We start from the raw sequence: 22,074 nt of genomic DNA, 5'->3' as shown, positions 1-22,074 counted from the left end.
TTTTTTATAGGCTGTACTATTTATTTCCAATAAAATTGTCTAATTGGACTGACCTATTGAAGTCAATCAGATGTCCAATAGGGCATCCATTTATGTCCTATTGGACATCCTATTGGATCCAATTGGATATCCTATTGAACATCTATTTGGATCAAATTGGATATCCTATTGAACATCTAATTGGATCCAATTGTACATCATATTGGACATCTAATTGGATTCAATTGTACATCATATTGGACATCTAATTGGATACAATTGGATATCCTATTGGACATCTAATTGGATACAATTGGATATCCTATTGGACATCTAATTGGATCCAATTGGATATCCTATTGGACATCTAATTGGATCCCATTGGATATCCTATTGGACAATCTATTTGAAAGCTCAATGGGATTGTCCAATTGGATCCAATTGGATTTTTTACTAGGGATGTTCACTGTTCAAACACCCCCCCCCCCCCCCCCGGCCGGCGCGGGTTAATAGACCTACCATGGATGAATCAGTCCCTTGATCTGTAGTTCCTCGATGGTTCTTTTTACCACCGCTACATAGGTGGCAGCACTAGCTACCGCTAAGGACGCAGGGGAGCCGGCGCTTTTCAAAACAGTGGTCGGCGTTATATCAATGGCTCGTTTGCCGTTTTTTTTTTTTTTGCCCTGTTTCGGCAGTTAGTAATACATGGAACGCGCGTCAGCTAATGAGACGAAAGTATGACGGTGCAGGGTGAGCGGGCGCCTGGAGGCGACCGACCACTCACCGGTTCGGCGCCGACCAGCTCCAGCCACCGCTGGATGGGCACGCGCAGCGCCTGTCGCACCAGGCGCTCCGAGCGGCCGGCCAGCGCGGCGGCCAGCGCGCCGCGCGCCACCTCCCCGGTCACCTGCTAGTGAACCGAGGGTCGCCGCATCTCCGTCACCGTTGGCGCCGGCACAGCCACAACACACAGCATACAGAGCACCAAAACAAAACATCCGGGCAAAGATTTTCAGTTTTTTTCTTGAAGATTAGCGGTTCAAGAATTCAGCTCTAGTAAGGGCGCAAGATATAGTAAATGTACATAAAAGTGTGAGTGGTAAGCAGCCATGTGGTTCGGTGGCGCCGATCAGGTCGGTAGCCGGCCGGCTTACCGTTCCGGCGCGCAGTAGCGCCAGCAGCCGGCGCGCCGCCTGGCGCCGTGTCGACTCGTCCGGGTGGCTGAGCTCCACTACCAGTGCGCAGTCCACTGCCGGCAGTGACACAGAGCTGACACACGCAGCACACCATACACAGACAGTGCCGACACAGCCGACACGTCATACACAGACAGTGCCGACACAACCGACACACCATAAACAGACAGTGCCGACACAACCGACACACCATACACAGACAGTGCCGACACAGCCGACACACCATACACAGACAGTGCCGACACAACCGACACACCATACACAGACAGTGCCGACACAACCGACACACCATACACAGACAGTGCCGACACAGCCGACACACCGTACACAGACAGTGCCGACACAACCGACACACCATACACAGACAGTGCCGACACAGCCGACACACCATACACAGACAGTGCCGACACAGCCGACACACCATACACAGACAGTGCCGACACAGCCGACACACCATACACAGACAGTGCCGACACAACCGACACACCATACACAGACAGTGCCGACACAGCCGACACACCATACACAGACAGTGCCGACACAACCGACACACCATACACAGACAGTGCCGACACAACCGACACACCATACACAGACAGTGCCGACACAACCGACACACCATACACAGACAGTGCCGACACAACCGACACACCATACACAGACAGTGCCGACACAACCGACACACCATACACAGACAGTGCCGACACAACCGACACACCATACACAGACAGTGCCGACACAGCCGACACACCATACACAGACAGTGCCGACACAGCCGACACACCATACACAGACAGTGCCGACACAACCGACACACCATACACAGACAGTGCCGACACAACCGACACACCATACACAGAGTGCCGACACAACCGACACACCATACACAGACAGTGCCGACACAACCGACACACCATACACAGACAGTGCCGACACAACCGACACACCATACACAGACAGTGCCGACATAGCCGACACACCATACACAGACAGTGCCGACACAACCGACACACCATACACAGACAGTGCCGACACAACCGACACACCATACACAGACAGTGCCGACACAACCGACACACCATACACAGACAGTGCCGACACAACCGACACACCATACACAGACAGTGCCGACACAACCGACACACAAACCAGCCGAACCTCAAGGCAATACTTCGGACTTGAAAACTACCCATGAATGTCTGGTAAATTTTCTTTAAAAAAATACCAGCTGTGTTTCCTGCGGGGGGGGGCTTTCGAAAGGCGTTCGTCTTTCGTCTTCAGCCTTTCTAAAAAGCACTCAGACACATACACAATACACAGGCACATACTAAATGACAGCTTTCTAATGGCCTAAAAATGTACAATTAGACTCGTTTTGAATTATAGTTCGGAAAACGCGCGGCATCATTACGCATAAACCTTGTTCGTTACATCGTCATTGACCATTCGAACCATCAAAGTTAACAAAAATCGTATCCGTAGCCAATAGTGTAGCCATACACGATAAGTGAACCTACTGGGTTCACTGGCGGATCCAGGCCTTGAGCGCGGGGGAGGGCATACTAAAAATATGTAGGGTTAACCCTATTCCTGGCGGGCTCCGCCGGGACAAGAAACTGGCGGAAGGCCGATTCGGCCCCCCCTTCAGATCTCAAAAACTACACATTGCAGCGACAAACGGTAAACGGCATCGGATACGCACGGTCAAGATCTACAATTTTTACTAAGGTCATTTTCAGGTCAGGTCAAAGATGACGTCACAGGGGTCAAAAAGTCAAAATGGCGGCGCTAGATATGGAGAGAGTTTTTCTCGAATAACTTTCGAATTAGTCAAGATAGGAACAAACTAAGGGCATCATCGTGATCCTCTCGTCAATCCGCATCGAATGATGTATATGTTGACCTCGAAAGGTCAAGGTCAAAGGTTGACCTCAGGTCACGTGACCTCGAGGTCATCATGTATATCATTTGATGCGTCTTGACGACCTGAACACAATGAGACCATCCACGCGTCTGTATCTTGTTCCTGTACGGAGTTATTGGCCAAAAACCTTTGGTGACCTTTGATGACGTCACATGACCTCACAGCTGCCCAACAGCAAAACAGACCTCAAGGTAGTGAAGGTTGATCGTATATGAAGTCATGTATGGTATATGGGGCCATTCCGACCCGTTTTAGTGGTAAAAACAGGGAGTTGATTTTTCCCCCATTGACTTATAATGGGGAGGTCGCGAAACTGACCTGACCTTAGGTCACCGATATCAAAATTCCGAGATATACAAATTGCACATACTGGTACCCTAACTAAAGCCTGAAGAGAAGAAATTGATCGGTCAAAAACTCTAGCTCTGGCGTGATTGCAAACTTTTCTGAGGTAGGGTCACCAAACCGCCTCTGGTGACCTGACCTGAGGTCAGATCAACTCAAAATTTTCAGACATATTGCGTAGAAGCCTTTTAGGAAAAGTCAGAAAATTTGAGCTTCCTAGCTCAACGCGTTTGGGAGAAATAACCAAAAAACCTCAGGGGGGGCTCCTGAGGCCCCCCCGCCAGGAATAGGGTTAAATTAAACGACTTAACAAAAAAAAATTAAAACTAAAAGTAAACTAAAAATCGGGGAAAGCCAAAAATAGATCCTCTTTTGTCATCGGATTTAGGCCACTTATTTTTCGTCACAACCCTGATACGATGATTTTCTTTTTTTGAAAACTTAGAAGAAAAAAATAGAGAAATGGTAGGCCGCCTGACCCCACTGGTGGATTAAGTGGGGCGGGCGATTGGGACAAATGCCCCGCAGCGCCCGAAATCGACGGAAATTTGCGGCTTTTCGAGAATAAGACAAAACTAAACTTTTATTATGAAGGGTTTGTTTTAAACCACCCAACATATCGCAAGGAATCAAAATCCGATGAGTTTTTTTTTTATTTGGAGAAACTTTTTTGGGGGTATGCACCCCGCAGCGTCGTCTATCTGGATCCGTCAGTACCTGACCCGTGTTTATATAATAGTAGCCAAAAGTCAATTATTCAAAATAATTTATATTAGGACCAAAACGCGTTTCGATTATATCGTCATCAGTTGGTCCTAAATAAATGACACAAAATACCATGTTCAATTCAAAACACTTGAAAACCTACGGCAACATTTGACGTGGACATCTCAATGCAATACATTTCTTGGGGAGCAGTTCAACACTCAGTCGTGACCTACCTCGTCAATAACATGTACAATGTATATACCTACACATAGAATATTACAGTTGATGAACAGATAGAATAAATTTTGCGGCTGTCTCTGCTAATGTTATCCTACCACTTTTGGGGTTCATGCACTCATTTATTTCCAGAATGGCCGCCTCGAGCGCCATCCTTGTCATTTTGTCAATGTTTTCTTTAACACTCTTAGCCGCTCTCCAGTCTGGCAATGCTCCACATTCATGAGTGTGTTTTACAATGGTTTTGTCTCTCTGATATTGTATATCTTTCCGATGTTCCCTCAGCCGTATATCCAAACCGCGACAGGTTTCGCCATAGTATGGCTTGGAACACCCAAGACAGGGGATCTTATAAACAATGCTGTTCTCATGTCGTGCGTTCCGTTTACTTCTCACTATTTGTTCTATGCTTTTTCCCGTCTTGCTTATAACGACCACATCCGTTCCTTTCAAAAAGTTGGTGGTGGTGTCAACATGCTTGGAATGTGGCACAACAATGACTTTGTGGTTCTTCTTCTCTTTCTGAGTTTTTGGAATCCTATCACGAATTTTCTTTGCCTTTAATTTACACCTGATAACCAGTAAAACGCCTTTTGGGCGAAGAACGAGCGAGCGAGATAGTGAGCCCTGCACGTGCGGAAGGGCGAGAGGGTACTTCCAACGGGCTTGTGCAAAGCACACTTCTAACCGGTCGCTAGCGGTGTACCAAATTTGAACGCAATTGGCCCAGCCGTTCCTGAGATCTGGAGGCGGCATTCTGCACGTGCGCACGTGCAAACGGGGTCCGAACTGACTTTTGCACGGCACCCTACTAACTGGTCCCAAACCGTGTACCAAATTTGAGCGAAATCGGCCCAGCCGTTCTCGAGATCTGGAAGCGCCCCCTGCACGTGCGCACGTGCAGTAGCACCCTAACCGCAACACATGGGAATGCATTGCCTGGTTGGTGCCTACCTGTATGCCAAGTTTCAGCGAAGTCGCCCCAGTAATTACCGAGTTATTGAAATGGGAACAAATTAGGCACCTCTTCTTTTTGTATTTTGCACGTGCAGTGGGGGTCACTCACATAGATCAAGAGTATCCCCTTTGGTAGAAGGGATGCAGCTACCCTACAAAAATTACTGCAAGACAATCGCCCGAGCGGCTGATGAGATATGAGCCTCTCAAAATCACTACTTTTACAAAACAGCTTGAACACCCTTGACTTTTCACGTGGCACGTGCCACGACGGTCACTGAGATGTGTTAAAGGTAGTCAATTACGGGGTAGAAGGGATGGGGCTACCCAGCAAAAAAGACCGCAGGCCAATCGGTCTAGCGGTTGCTGAGATATAAGCCTCTCAAAAGCGTTACAGGCCGGGCCGGGCCGGGCCGCTCATACTGAGATTTTTCCGTTATATTGAAAAGACCCGCTTCGCTCGCTCGTAATCATCGCTTTTGGGTACCTCAAGTCCTTGAATACACTTTCTATGTACGCCAGCTCATCGCCCAAGTACTCATCACTGCATATTCGGTATGCTCTGAGATAAAAACCGATTATTACACCTGTTTTTACTCTGTCGCCATGAGCTGAGTAGTAATGGATGTAATCCTCCTTGTTTGTTTCCTTTCTGTGGACCTTGAATTTCAATTCATCGTCATTTCGCATGATCAACACGTCTGAGAACGGGACACATCCAACGCTCTCTTCTTCAATGGTATACTGTACGGTTCTCCAGTAAAAGTCTTGTTGGTTTTGCTTTTTCGGACATATCTGGTCCTATATAATGTTCAAATGCATAACTATCAACCCGAATTATGTGTATGCACATTTACCACGAGACTGTGAAATTGCATCGTTGTATGCCAAATACTTTCCGAGATATTCACCAAAAACCTCATTTTCTGCCGTTTGGGGTATTCTGGCCGCAATCTTCCTGGGATCGCCTATGACATCAGTAGAGCCATCTAACGAGAGGAACGCGGAAACACAGAATCATGAATGAATCGAGTGCGTAGTAAACAGTGTATGAAAGGGAGACTCGGCAGAGGCTATCCGGGTGGCCGGCGCGCGGCGCGCCCTTAGGCATCGGCCGACCCTTCGGACCGCGTGGGGTCAGAGGTCGCGCTCGGGAAGTCTCGGCTCTGGGTTTTAGCGCTGTGCAGTCAGGAAGGGAGCATAGGATAGCGGTAGCCCGACTGACTAGTATCTCGGCTGATTCGTGTGGGGTGGAAGGGAGCACAGAACGGGATGGTGGCTAGTGGTGGGTAGGTTAGTGCGTACTGCGTAGAACGTAGCTGAACATGCATTGTTTTTTCATGGCAAACAACATGCAGCATAATGTGCGGGATTATGCCAGAACTCATACAAAAAGGAAATAAAATTTCGGCCGAGGGAGTGGATGAGTGCCGTGACAAAGCATGACGATGCTGCCAAAATCGGGATGCTTTTTTGCCCCCATTTTTTTACCCCTAACATGCAGCGCTTGATCCGAACCTAAAGGTCCCCGACTGACCTTAGACCTTAAAATCGCACCCGTCCGGTGCGCCACCTTTTCTTCAGGGGCGCTCTTCTTGGTTGTATCTGTTCTTACCAATAACTAAAGCAAATCGAATGTATAATAAAAAAGGCATACCTCAAACACAGTTTTATTCACATCCCCTCGTGTGCATACTTTTTTTTACCTATACCTTCTCGCATCATAATATATCACTTCAGTGCTTAACCCTCAACGGAATTTTGGGTTTTCTGCATATACCCCGGCCGAGGGGGGGGGATTACGACCCCTCTCCGTCTTTTTGCCCCTAATTGAGCTAGCGCCTTGCAGATAAAACTGAACGCGTGCGTCGTATCAGATGCAGCAACTGGTACCCGAGTTGAATGTCTCAGGTCAACCGATAAACTCTGAGGGTAGTATAAGTGCTGGCCAAGTCGCGCGGGATCGGTTTTTGGTAAACAACTTTACCATAAGTGGTTACAGAGCCGAGACAATGGCACCATCGAGTTTTGCATGCTCAAGCGCGTCGAATAGTATACGCTTTGTTTTTGTTGAGGTCAATTTAAGGTGTTCACCTCAGGCCATGTCAGGGCAGAGCCACTCAGGCCACGAGGCTGGCTCAAGGAGGTCATATCGCTTCTTCGATTCGGTAGGTCCTCAAAAGTCCACTGGTGGCTTCACGACTCGCTAGCTCAATTTGATCGGGACTTTTGGGTGAAAACTCCTGTGACCTTAGTGACGTCATAAATGAAGTCGCCTTGCTTTGAGAATGGAAAAGTGAATGCTGGGGCTTGCAAAGATTGTATAAAATCGCGAATTAATACGCTTGAGACAGCTTTAGATGGCTCGCGGCGCCAAAATAACAGCTTTCATATTTCCCAATTGATTAATAATCGTGAGGTTGCGTGACCGACCTGACTTCAGGTGACTCTTAAGAAAAATACGAGATAGCTACATACAAGTTGTGAGGCCTCTGGGAGATAGTACTAGATCATACATACAAGCTTCATTCCCCGTTGAAAAGTCCCCTGGCACGAAGGGTGCTGCGACGTCGCGACATTTTGGGACCTTACAGAGGTTCACTTTTGACGTCATTGGTCAACGGCCTGACCTTAACCTTCGCACTTGTAGGAGGGTGTCGAACAGACCTCCTACCCTTAGTTTTTCGCAAATAACTCGCGTAAAAAGCGGCTGAGTGCGACGAAACTTTAAGTACCCTCGAGTTAATCAATATTACGCCTACCCTATAATTTGTATGACCCTGGCTCAAAAGACCTTTGACTTGTGACCTGTTTTCCGAGACCATGTTTGGCCGGAATCGCGTTTTGGCGTATTTCGAGTAGAGCGCGTTTTATTGTCTTTTTGTGGCTTTAAGCGATCAAACATGTGAAAGGATGCTGATCCCATGGATTCTAGTGGGTATCAAGGTCACGTGAAGGTCAGTCAGGTCACTGACCTTTGATGACCTTTGTTCACTCTTTCGAGCTCTACATGTTTCTAGGGTAGATTTTGGAGTTGATTTCGCATTTAGAAACCGTTTGAACATTTATGTAAGAAGTAGTTTTGGTTCCCTCGTAACATGTGACCTCACCTGACCTGACCTGGCCTAAATGCACGAAAACATCATCTGTGATCAAAACTAACTTGAAATTCGTGATCAGCACCCCGCAAAACCCTATAACAGCTTCACTTTACGAAGCTTTAGCAGGTCCCGATTCCCCGACTTTTGAGTTTGACCTGTCAACTTTGACAACTTAGTCAACTTAGACTTTTGACCTGTCAACCAATGACCTAGGACCTTAAAATTGGGTATCATCGGCCTCCTCTCGTCACGGGCAACACGCTCTTTTTCCGCGAAGCTCTAGCTCGATCAGGGGTTGAGCGGCAAAGGGGTCCAACGGACCCTCCTCCCCCCTTTACGATAGACGCTGGCAAAACACCAATATGGGCGAGGATGAAAATACAGCTGCTGTCATAAAAATTCAGCTTGAATCAAAGGTCAGGCTTGCCAAATTTCAGCTCTCGCAGCTATCAATAAAAATAAACATGTGGAGGCGGCACCCGCCACCCCGCACCCGCCTCCCCCCTCTCAGCCACTGCCAGCGAGGTTTTAAGCGTATCATACACGTTACAAAGCATCATATCAAGATGACACACCCCAGCAGCCATATGCACTGAACATTTGAACAAAAACTTATTACGCACGCTAGTCTATCGGCACCATAGCACATGGTATGGTCGAGACTGTCGTCAGCCACGGACGCGCACTCGACCAACCCTCTGAGCCCGTTGACTGCGGGTGACCTTGACATGTCAAGCCTGATCGGCCGCCGGCCGCTGTCGTGCGATCGTTACACGCGGAGGGGAGGGAGGCACAAAGCTCTACGTTATAGCTGACCTCTGACCTTTCCCTGCGCCCTGGTCACTGACCCCGCTCCATGTCGCTGGGCGGTGGCATGGCGGTGGAAACCGGTTCTAGCCTCTACACATGCCACCATTCTAACCCTCCCCTCCCCACGCTACTACGCGGCGTGGAGTACGCTCGTGCGTGACTGGGCGGAGCAAGGGGTCACGCGATACAGGGGCGGAACTGGTTGCCCTCCCGCCCGCCGAGCGACCAACGACTAATACCCTGGAGAACCGTACATATACACTTGGCTTTTTACAGTTTAACATTGAATTGAATACAGTTCACCATTGAAGAAGAGAGCGGTGGACGTCTCCTGTTCTTAGACGTGTTGATCATGCGAAGTGACGATGAATTGAAATTCAAGGTCCACACATTTGAAAAATTCATTGTCATTATCTTGAAAATCTTACCATTTAGGTCTTAGCATTGTCAATGCACTTCCCCGTTAGCCGCACAACTCAAGTTCCACCCAAAAGTAGTTGGTATCAGTAGACTGCGCCTTGCAATGTCAAATGCAACTAAACATGTGAACAGAGTGACACATTTATTTAAAATCTTGAGTCCTATGGGCCTACCCTTTCTCCTTCCAGCATTTCTGCAAGCACATTCGAAAATGACCTTTCATCGTTATTTCCACTTCCGTGCGATCAATGAACTTGTAAGCTAACCACTAGTTAATACACTATCATCTTACTGTTGGTTGCTTGTAGCAACTACATAGATAACATAAAACGAAAAAAAAATTAACACAACACCAAAACACCAATCTTGTTGATTCCTTTTGGTTCTGCCTGGTGACGAAGGCCCTTTCTTTACGCGATATCGATATTCCTCTTCTAATCTTGAAGCCCAGGTGCTTTACCAATTGACCATAAATGATACTAATTCATTATATCAATTGAGAAGCGCAAATCATGGTAATTAGAGTTGCAAAATTTCCCTACCGCACTACCGGCATGCCGGTAATTTTTCACTACCGCAGGTTTTTTCGTGGTATCTGGCATGTCTTGCCGGTAGCATGCCGGTATTTTTTATTTTGCACCAAAAAAATTATCAGCATATGATTCAAACTTTGGACACTAAGAGGCTATTGAATTGTAATAACAGCAATCTTAGCCACTGCAAAATACATTTTGTGGTAGAAGTTCCATTGCTAAGGGTAGGGGTAACACATGAACCTCAGCATTTCACAGGTTTGGCTCTAATTAGAATTGTCAAGAATCTACTATGGTCTATCAAAGGAAGACAAAGAATACTCATTCATGTTGCAAAAGCATAACCAATTAGTAAGTCTGATGGTAGGTAATAGGCATAATACAATAACTAAAATAAATAAATGTTCATGGCAACATTCCCTAGGCAAAAGGCAGAATAAAAACAACACAAAACACATTGTTTGGAAACTGGCCTTGAGTCCTGAGATGTGGTCTGAGATACTCTACAAAGAATTTGACACTGAAAATCCAGCTGAAAAGGCAGGTGTTAGGTAACCCTGAGCCTAACGTTGGTCCCAAAATGAAATGAAAATGAATTAAACTGGCATTCTGTCTTATCTTTACGTTTACAAGCAATACAACATGCAGACGAAATGAATGCAAAGTGGCGCAATGTGGCGCAATGGCGACCAAGGATTGGCTTTTAAGATCCTCTGTCCCCCTAATGAAAGGATGTAAGCTGATGACGTAATATTTATTCATATGCCCTTTTGGTTGAATCACTCAAGAGAAATCTTGAGTGATTCAACCAGTGAATCACTCAAGTAGTGATTTGTACTTTTCTTGTAGTGAATAACACTCACAGTGTTGATTTCATTGGAATTCAATATCGTGTTGGATGATTTTTATCAATAAAATCATTCACGAGGCAGAAGTTTGCAGTCCTAAAACCTTTTTTGCAGTGTTTTAATCAGCTGGTTAAAAACTGTGTTATGGCGCATCTGTTTCGAAATCCTTTATAACCTTGTGTTTGTTCCCGCGTTTGAGATGGGGGAGGATATTATATCGTTTTTATACATATTATTTGGTGACTTCTCAGGACAAGTGAGTTATTAACACATATTTTTACATGATTCGTATCTTACTCACGAGCCAGCAAGCCATGGCGGATAGGATCAAGATACCTATATAGGTATCTTATCTTATATAAGAAACAGGTAGATCCGATGTTTGAAAGTAAAGCCCCAGTCACAAATTTGACGCACCTGTGACATTTCCTGACACCCACGTAACTATTGTATTAACTTTTGTGTTTTGCGATGTTTTGACCTTATTTAAAGTACTGAAAGCTCAAAATGTATGAATAATGTTGTTTAAAGCAGCATTTTAATAATTATGTTTGTAAATTATCGATAAGCTGCTTATAGCAGGTCACGTGATTGCTACCAGATTATGTGCTCAGAAAGCATCTTTTCAACTTCGATTTTGAACAATTTTTACCTCCTTTGAGGCCAAATGATGGACGGTTTGAGGCACACGATGAAATGCTGAATCTATTGATGCCAAAATTTGTTCGTTTTTTGCATTTTTAGACTAGTATATCCTGGCTCAAACTTTGACCAATTTGTGTGTAAACCCTATGGTGAAGGGAAAACTTCACGCCCAGCAGGCGTCCTTACAGTGCTACCAAATCGTGTTTGGTGGGGGTCGGATAGGATGGCCTTGGCGGATAGGAAAAAGCTGATGTTGATCTCGCTTCCTCAGTTAGGAACATCGCCGAATCTGTAGTTTTTTATATTGTGATTTGTGACTATCTATAGTTCATTATTTGGTTGGTACCTGCAACATTTTAGGAGAATGTGGAAAATAAAAATTAAGAACGCTTGTGGTAAATGTGATTGCTGCTCACTGTGCAATCTTCAGAAACACATTTCAGTAATTTAAGTTCTTTTTGTCCTTGCTATTTTGATGAATGTGTTAATGCTTTTTGTAGGCAATACTTTTTTGATTACAGGTGATATTTTAACAGCTGTAGACTGGAATTGAGTTTCAAAATTGTGGTGTTTGTGGGGCGAACTCAGCCAACATCAGGCTGCTGGTAGTTTTGGTTGAACAATGGGTGGCTGCTGGGTGGGGCAGCTACTGAAATTGCCAAAATGTGGCATCTCATGTAGCGGTAAGCCAGAATCAAGAATGCAGGTTTTTTGGTATGCCGGTAGTTTGGCGGTTTTTTTTGCTTGGGGCGTGGTAGCATGCCGGTATCCCAGAAAATTTTTGTGGGGCGGGGCGGTGCCGGTAGCAGCCCATTGGGAAAACTTTGCAACTCTAATGGTAATAATTAACAAATAGGGTCGATTATTCCAACGCGACATAAAAAAGACGGGGGTACCTGTCTATTTTTTTCTGTTTTTCTACATATAATGGCACTCCATTAATGTCGCATTTGCCGTTGGTGAAACTCGTCGGCTATTTTCTGGCTGCTATTTTCTCACGCCGGCGGATATTTTCCGCCTGGTTGGTGAAACTCGTCCGCGGTTTTTTGACAGAAAAATTGCGCCAGGCGGCTATTTTTCTGTTGGTAAAACTGGCCTCTGACCTGTGACGTCATCGGTGACCCCGAGGTCAATGAAATTGGATTTCCCTAGACAAATTTGATAAGGCTTTCGATCGCCGATTGAATTTTGCGAGCCCGTCCAGTAGTTTCGGAGATACGAGGGGGGGGGGCAAAAAATAGCCCCCCCCCCACCAGTTCACGTTATAAACAGACCCCACCAGGGCGCGGGTTAAAGGCGTAGCCAGGAGCCTGCCACTAACAGGGTAAAGTTATCGCTAGTTTTTGACGGTCAACACCGGCAAATGGCACGAAATGGTTTTTGCCGGCAGAAATGCCAACCCTGGCCGGTGATTCGAAAGGAATACTTTAACTTTTTTATAAATTCAGCTCGAACCTTTTGAATGGAAGGATTCACAAGGACAGAGTCCCTGCCAAGCTGAGCTTGTTGCGTTGACCCTGCCCTCTAGCCTCTGATTGCGCAATTCCTGGTCTATGGCGGAGTGGGGATGGGTGGAGTTTGGAGTAGGCTGACGGGAGCAGCACAGCCCTGCTGTCCCGGCCGACTGACCTGTGCTGACGGCGTGGCGGCCGCGCAGGGCGGCGCGTAGGGCGCTGGCAGGCCGGGCGCCGCCCGGCAGGGAGGCCAGCGCGGCTGTGAACGGTGCCGGGTACTGGCGCTCCAGGGCGGCCAGCAGGGGCGCGCCGGCCGCCAGCAGGGGCGCCCACTCCGCCTCGGCCGCCCTCTCGGTGACCACGCTGGCCACGCACCTGGGCAGAAGAGCACAGGGGGTCAGCAGAGCTCAGAGCACAGGGGGTCAGCAGAGCTCAGAGGGCGGCTGAGCACCCCCCCCCCCCCCCCCACCGGCCCAGCCGAGAGTGCGGCTGTACGACTGTACTAGGTACTCACTAGAAGGTTTTTCGCGATTGCTCAGAAAGCGCTGGTAATAGACATGGATAACTAAGAAGTAACAAGTAATCCAAGTAATCCAAGTAAATAATCCATGTAATAGAGCTAAAATTTCGCAAAAATCAACTATGATTCCGAATGCACTGTCGAGGTTCGGGTTCGTGAGAATGTAAAATATTACCAAAAGATGTCATAAATACAAAATATCATAGCTATATTGTTGTTCGACGTTTCGATCTATCAGAGATCATTTTCAAGAAAATTACAGTCACACAGTTTTAGAAGTCATACTTTGAGATAAATGGGTTCAATTACATTTTTGGAACAAATATTACGGATATGATACTAAAACTATTCAGTCGATGAGTCACAGCATTCAAAACAAAATAACACACTTTTGTTTTCGTACATGAGCTATAACCCTAAACACATTCGTTCATCCTCCGCGAAGGAAGGTCACATCAAAAACACCATAGCGAGATACGTACGCGCATATGACAGATAACTCAGTCAACCCGCCGCGAGTACTTTGTCGTACAGTGATAGAGATGTGTTCTGCTTTGTCTGAATGTTGATGATTGGCTTTTTGTCGCGAATGTACACTGTTTCAAGTGTGACGAGCCGTCTACGATCCTGACAGTGTGCTAGGATGGATGTGTTGGTCACGAGATCGTCACGTGTGAGTGCGGTGTTGTGATGCTCTGTGTAGTGTTTCTTGGGGGCTCCGTCCTGCAGGTGCATTGTGAGACGTCTGCTCAGAGACGTTGTGGTGTGACCAATGTAGTATACTTCGCGGGTCGCGCAGTCCCCGGCTGTACATTTAAATTGGTATACTACATTGGTCTGCTTGAGTGTTGCCGTGCTGCGTGTGGGATTGTTTTGCATCACCAGTGAGGATGTCTTGGGGCTAGTGTAGTAGACCTGAACTACCAGTCGCTGTTCTCCATCTGTAGGTTGGCAGTTACGGCGAACAATACCGCGGATCACCTGCTCATCCGTCTTCCATGTTGGAGACATCGTGCTGCGGTAGTACACTTTTAGCTCGTCTTTCTTTGTCTTTGGCTCCTTGTTTGTCACATGGTTCTCAAGCATGTTTTTTACAGCGTCGTCAAACATGGAATTGCTGTACCCATTATCTACTAGGATCTTACGAACCCTCTCAAGTTCAGTGTGAAGTAGATCCCAAGTCGAGCAGTGTTTCATGGCCCGTCTAATGTACGCCCTTATGACACCTGATTTGTACGAGTCAGTGACGTCACCCTCCCCATTCATGCACCTGCCGAGGTCAGTTGGCTTCCGATACACATCTGTGACGAATTCACCACTGCTGCAATCAATCATGACGTCCAAAAATGGCAGCTTCTGTCCTACGCTATGGTCAACTGTGAAATTTAAAACTGATTCCTGGCCTAGTTTCATGCGCAGCAGGTCTAACTTTTCAGCATTTTCGACGTCAACAAAAATGTCATCTACATAACGATAGTACATGAACGGTTTGACATCATCACAGAGCAGCACTTTCCTTTCGACATAGGACATGTAGGCTTGGGCAAACAGAACGCCTAGTGGGGATCCCATTGCGACCCCGTCCACCTGTACATAGAGTTTGCCTTCAGGGCACCTGAACGGCGCCTCCGTTGTGCACGATAGCAGCAACTGCTCCAGGATGCGTTTGGGTAGTCTCGGTGGTGGAAGGGTCTCATGATTGTAGACATACTCAAGAATGATCTCAATAGTCTGCTGAACAGGTACATTAGTGAACAGACTCTCCACATCTAGAGAGGCTAGAGAACCTTTTGGTTTCTGGGACCTAAGAATGTCGACAAATTCATCGGTCGATTGAACAGAGTGCTCAGACGGAATATACGGCGAGATAATCGCATTCAGCTGTTTAGCTATCTGGTAAGTGGGAGTCGGGATCTGGGATATGATAGGGCGAATAGGCTGGCCAGCCTATTCGCCCTATCATATCCCAGATCCCGACTCCCACTTACCAGATAGCTAAACAGCTGAATGCGATTATCTCGCCGTATATTCCGTCTGAGCACTCTGTTCAATCGACCGATGAATTTGTCGACATTCTTAGGTCCCAGAAACCAAAAGGTTCTCTAGCCTCTCTAGATGTGGAGAGTCTGTTCACTAATGTACCTGTTCAGCAGACTATTGAGATCATTCTTGAGTATGTCTACAATCATGAGACCCTTCCACCACCGAGACTACCCAAACGCATCCTGGAGCAGTTGCTGCTATCGTGCACAACGGAGGCGCCGTTCAGGTGCCCTGAAGGCAAACTCTATGTACAGGTGGACGGGGTCGCAATGGGATCCCCACTAGGCGTTCTGTTTGCCCAAGCCTACATGTCCTATGTCGAAAGGAAAGTGCTGCTCTGTGATGATGTCAAACCGTTCATGTACTATCGTTATGTAGATGACATTTTTGTTGACGTCGAAAATGCTGAAAAGTTAGACCTGCTGCGCATGAAACTAGGCCAGGAATCAGTTTTAAATTTCACAGTTGACCATAGCGTAGGACAGAAGCTGCCATTTTTGGACGTCATGATTGATTGCAGCAGTGGTGAATTCGTCACAGATGTGTATCGGAAGCCAACTGACCTCGGCAGGTGCATGAATGGGGAGGGTGACGTCACTGACTCGTACAAATCAGGTGTCATAAGGGCGTACATTAGACGGGCCATGAAACACTGCTCGACTTGGGATCTACTTCACACTGAACTTGAGAGGGTTCGTAAGATCCTAGTAGATAATGGGTACAGCAATTCCATGTTTGACGACGCTGTAAAAAACATGCTTGAGAACCATGTGACAAACAAGGAGCCAAAGACAAAGAAAGACGAGCTAAAAGTGTACTACCGCAGCACGATGTCTCCAACATGGAAGACGGATGAGCAGGTGATCCGCGGTATTGTTCGCCGTAACTGCCAACCTACAGATGGAGAACAGCGACTGGTAGTTCAGGTCTACTACACTAGCCCCAAGACATCCTCACTGGTGATGCAAAACAATCCCACACGCAGCACGGCAACACTCAAGCAGACCAATGTAGTATACCAATTTAAATGTACAGCCGGGGACTGCGCGACCCGCGAAGTATACTACATTGGTCACACCACAACGTCTCTGAGCAGACGTCTCACAATGCACCTGCAGGACGGAGCCCCCAAGAAACACTACACAGAGCATCACAACACCGCACTCACACGTGACGATCTCGTGACCAACACATCCATCCTAGCACACTGTCAGGATCGTAGACGGCTCGTCACACTTGAAACAGTGTACATTCGCGACAAAAAGCCAATCATCAACATTCAGACAAAGCAGAACACATCTCTATCACTGTACGACAAAGTACTCGCGGCGGGTTGACTGAGTTATCTGTCATATGCGCGTACGTATCTCGCTATGGTGTTTTTGATGTGACCTTCCTTCGCGGAGGATGAACGAATGTGTTTAGGGTTATAGCTCATGTACGAAAACAAAAGTGTGTTATTTGTTTTGAATGCTGTGACTCATCGACTGAATAGTTTTAGTATCATATCCGTAATATTTGTTCCAAAAATGTAATTGAACCCATTTATCTCAAAGTATGACTTCTAAAACTGTGTGACTGTAATTTTCTTGAAAATGATCTCTGATAGATCGAAACGTCGAACAACAATATAGCTATGATATTTTGTATTTATGACATCTTTTGGTAATATTTTACATTCTCACGAACCCGAACCTCGACAGTGCATTCGCCGCCTCGAAAGTCTTAATAAGAAGAAGATAAGTGCCCATTATGCTGTTGTGTTTAACAAAACTTGCATAAAGAGAACCTGCTTCCGAACTATTCGAATATATATATATATATATATATATATATATATATATATATATATATATATATATATATATATATATATATATATATATATATATATATATATATATATATATATATATATATATATATATATATATATATATATATATATATATATATATATATATATATATATATATTAGGTCATTAGTAGCTACAATTTGTATATCTCGGAATTTCGATATCGGTGACCTAAGGTCAGGTCAATTTCTCGACCTCCCAAAAATAAGTCAATGGGGGAAAAAATCAACTGCCTGTTTTTACCACTAAAACGGGTCGGAATGGCCCCATATACCACACATGACTTCATATACGATCAACCTTCACTACCTTGAGGTCTGTTTTGCTGTTGGGCAGCTGTGAGGTCATGTGACGTCATCAAAGGTCACCAAAGGTTTTTGGCCAATAACTCCGTACAGGAACAAGATACAGACGCGTGGATGGTCTCATTGTGTTCAGCTCGTCAAGACGCATCGAATGATATACATGATGACCTCGAGGTCACGTGACCTGAGGTCAACCTTTGACCTTGACCTTTCGAGGTCAACATACATATCATTCGATGCGGATTGACGAGATGATCACGATGATGCCCTTAGTTTGTTCCTATCTTGACTAATTCGAAAGTTATTCGAGAAAAACTCTCTCCATATCTAGCGCCGCCATTTTGACTTTTTCGACCCCTGTGACGTCATCTTTGACCTGACCTGAAAATGACCTTAGTAAAAATTGTAGATCTTGGCCGTGCGTATCCGATGCCGTTTACCGCTTGTCGCTATCTTGCTTCGTTCTCGAGATCTCAGGGGGGGGGCGGTCATCCGCCCCCCCCCCCCCCCGTCGGTGCGAAGTTGGCGCAGACCCCCGTCGGCAGGGGTGTCGATTTTTCAAAATGGTTGGGGGTGCTCAACCCCTGCACCGGGTGAAAGATTGCAGCTTTGCCATGGGGCACAACCGTACATACAAGGCATGGTTGGGTATCCTCATAAGGTACCTACTGATAATCCAGGGATTTCCACTAATATTTCCCAAAGGTTGAACGTTCTTCAGCATCATTCTGCTCGTCCTGGTAGGTACTTGGCTACCTTATTACATAAATATGTCTCCGAAAAAAGTCGTACATTTGCCGGCAGCTGGTTGCAGCCCCGGCACCTCGGTAATAAGGCGACAGTAACCAATGACGGCGATTAGCACCGGTGCAGCAGCCCCTGCGGTCCGCAGGAGCGGATATTGCGCGGAGGGAGGCTGCCAGCCCCCGCAGCCCCCCCCCCCCCCCCTGGATCCGCCACTGCACCAGTGTCTTTGCAACTTACCGTTTTTTCGCCCTTCTTCTTAAAACTAACTTTTCTTTTCTTTACATCTTTATTTCATGCATTGCAAGTTGTGTAATTGTTTTAGTTTTAGTAGTGAAAGACTGCAGAACCAATTATTTTCTTCAAGCAGAGTTAGTGGGAGTTATTGAAGGACAAAATCATTGGGGGTGCTAACTGGAACATTCGGGGGTGCCCGGAAAACCTTTGGGGGTGCTCATTTGAGCATTGGGGGTGCTGCAGCACCCCCAAAGGTATACAAATCGACACCCATGCCCGTCGGTGCGCGGGTTAAAACAAAGGAGGCTAGCTCTAAGGCCTCGCACGCTGACAAAAAGCTTATGGATCATATGCACACCATAAATACCTTTTTTATTTCAAACTGCTCAGTGATTTACCCTTGCATGTACCGCCACTTTATTTAGTTATACATTTATTTAGTTCACGTTCCAATTAGACCCGTTCCACTGAAGTGTGGCTATTCCAGAGTCAGGCTAAATATATCAAAGTAGAAACAGCTCACTGTTGGTAACTCATGCTAAAGTACAGGCACACGCATCAATTCACGCCCATTCCCACTCCGCCATAGACGTGCTGGCAGCCAGCCCAGCTGCGACTGGCGCACGCTGCTTGTTTGTTTTTGTTTTGTTGGGTTAGGCCCTTTCGGTCTGACAAGACCATTGCAGAGTCGGACGAATGATAGGAATTATAGGGGGAGACATTGGTCTGGGCAGACACCCTATATGCAGAGTCGCCGGGGCTGAGCCCGTCCGAATTGACAGACCGACCAGCCCCCCAAGCACTCTTTGCACCCGGCTACGGGGTGCGCTCCCTCGGGAGCAGCGGTGCCGCTCCAAGGGAGCAGCCCGCATGAGATAAAGGTGCCTGTCCAGCCCGGAGTGGGGACTTCGGCGTGGACGAGAAGGATTTCAGTATCCTGATTCCTGAGGATGGAAACGACGGAACGGAGGAGCACGTTGCTCCGAACCTCCCCTTTACATAGCCGCGAGTATAGCTTTTTTTTTCTTCGGTAAAACAATGAAGGATCTGTAAGCTTTTTGTCAGCGTGCGACGGTTGGCCGTACCACTAGTCGTTTTTGTTTTAACATCACGGCCGGCACGCATGCCACCCTCATCTTACACATTTGATTTTATTTGGCCCAATCGCTCTGGAATTTCTCAAACTCCCTGACCGGTCAGTGAGTTTGCAAACTCACTAGGGAGTTTGCAAACTCACGGATTTCTCAAACTCCCTGTAACATATATCATAGATAACAGTAGAACTGGATTTGACACAAACACTGCCTATCTGCAGTAGGGGACCCAAAAATGTCAATGATATCGATCAGCCTCAGAACGCAACCGCATGTCTCAGAGGCATGCGGTTTTCTGCTATGAGTAGCCCCATTGGCCCCGCTTCATTCACTACTATTGGCTATTCATGTGTGAGGTGCCCACAAGTCGGAATCACGTGCCTCGTGGGTGGTGTCCACAGGGGCCTTTTCGCCTCTCCTCTGAAATGAACGGTCCAATCCCAAGTAAAATATACGTGTATATATCGCAGTTTTCATCAATATATATTTGCGAAATTTATTTCCTGAATATATAGCACTAACTGCGCCACTTCATGCAATCAGGCCTGTGTATTGGAAGTTATATTTTTCCGACATATATCAAATAACCAGCATGTTTAGATAAACAACCAAAAATAATTATACAGCCAGCATGTCCAGTATGCTCAGCTCATCTCTGTTTGGGCCTTACCAGCCTGCATGCGGCTCTTAGAATCACGTCGTAGGGCACCTGTGATCCGTGTGCCTTGGTGACACAGGGAGGCCAACCTTGCGGGGCTAACAGTGTATCAATTGTTCAGTTGACTTGCCTTTTTCAGCCAGTCTGCCCTTTTCCATACTTCAAAGCGTGCTGACGGTCGCTCATGGCCTCCTGCTTGAGGCAGCCAGCTGAATAGTCTTAGAGGCGCGTGGGGGCATCTGACGGCCCTCGCCACCGTCACTAAACCGTGCTGCCTCACGTCACTGATTGGAGGGAAGATGAGACCAAAGATGCGGCGCCGCACCATCACCAGCGTCGGGGATCGCATCAAAACGTGATTCAGACAACCGGTCTCTTGCAGGCACTTCAATGCGCCATTGCAGTTCATGTTGTATTCGTAGTCGTAACATTCGATGAATTCCGGTGACGGATGAACAGATACTGTGCAAAGCCGGGTCAGTGTCCTCGGTCACTCTTGGTTGGTTCCCACTGCGTCCGTCCTTTTCTAGCAGCGCGCGAGGCGGTGGAAGACGCTCCTCCATCATTGTGAGGTACCAGCCAGCTAACGAACAGGGCAATGGCGCAGGCACGTGGGTCTCCTATCGCTGTTCAGCATATATTATGACAATGTGGTCAGATACATCCTCTTGGATGAGAGCTGCTTTGAAGCTGCAGAAACGTCTGTGGAAAGCTGCTCCAGGCGCTCATTCCCCGGTAACCGCTTTGGGGTGGTATCCACAGTGCAGAATCGGCGTGCAATCACTCGCTTCAACTCCAACAGACAAGTTGAAATCAAGATTACATGATGCGTTCTCTGTGCCGTGAGCCCCCCATCTGCAGCTTTCAGATGACCAACTACTCGTCGATGCAGTGCTGACCAGCACGAGGAACGATCAGCCCTGTTCCGTACCCTGAGCAGAGAGAGCCAGCGTCGCCTCACAGCTCGCGTGATTTGTCTCCCAGCAGCACCAGTAAGGCTTCCGTACCTTCGTTGGTGATTTTCTGTTCTGAGTCCACTTAAGTACCAACTGGATAAGTCCAGATCGTACATACATCCCGCCACAGCCTATCTGCTGGTGAGGGATGAGCTTTTGAATCACGGTCAGTGGCCACGTAGGTCAGGCTAGTGAAGACGACGCGCTCCACTAACTCAGATTATAGGCGTTGGTAGGCGCGGTCGATCAGTATGAGTAAGAAAGACTTTACTTGTCTTACTTCGGAAAGCTTTTTGGTCACAATTCACAGTAGCAAGTAGCGTCTGCTCAGTTACAATGTGGCCCACAAAGGGGATAAGTTGACTCAATTCACTGATACTCGGCTCTTCGCAACTTCTTCCAGACGTTTGCTGAGCTCGCCTGTAGCTAGGTTCATGGTATGGTACCCTGAGAACTTCACTCTCAAGCGATTGTTGTGCTAAACAAAGGCAAAACTTGGT

The 22,074-nt window shown here is 46.9% G+C and overlaps 1 protein-coding gene across 1 annotated transcript in view; it reads right to left on the bottom strand.

The window, feature by feature from the left end:
* LOC122393206 (HEAT repeat-containing protein 1 homolog) overlaps positions 1 to 22,074 on the bottom strand; it is a 162,423-nt gene that overhangs the window by 51,725 nt on the left and 88,624 nt on the right. The window contains exons 8-10 of the mRNA XM_043389034.1: positions 13,336 to 13,535; positions 1,137 to 1,231; positions 767 to 889 (exon numbers count right to left, since the gene is read on the bottom strand). Of these exons, the coding sequence (XP_043244969.1) occupies positions 767 to 889; positions 1,137 to 1,231; positions 13,336 to 13,535 (418 nt within the window). The remainder of the gene's footprint in view (positions 1 to 766; positions 890 to 1,136; positions 1,232 to 13,335; positions 13,536 to 22,074) is intronic.

Source organism: Amphibalanus amphitrite, unplaced genomic scaffold (genome assembly GCF_019059575.1).
Source record: "Amphibalanus amphitrite isolate SeventyFive unplaced genomic scaffold, NRLGWU_Aamphi_draft 000523F_arrow, whole genome shotgun sequence".
Classification (NCBI taxonomy): domain Eukaryota; kingdom Metazoa; phylum Arthropoda; class Thecostraca; order Balanomorpha; family Balanidae; genus Amphibalanus; species Amphibalanus amphitrite.
The sequence above is the reverse complement of the archived record's forward strand: the minus strand, read 5'-3'. Positions and strand labels throughout refer to the sequence as shown.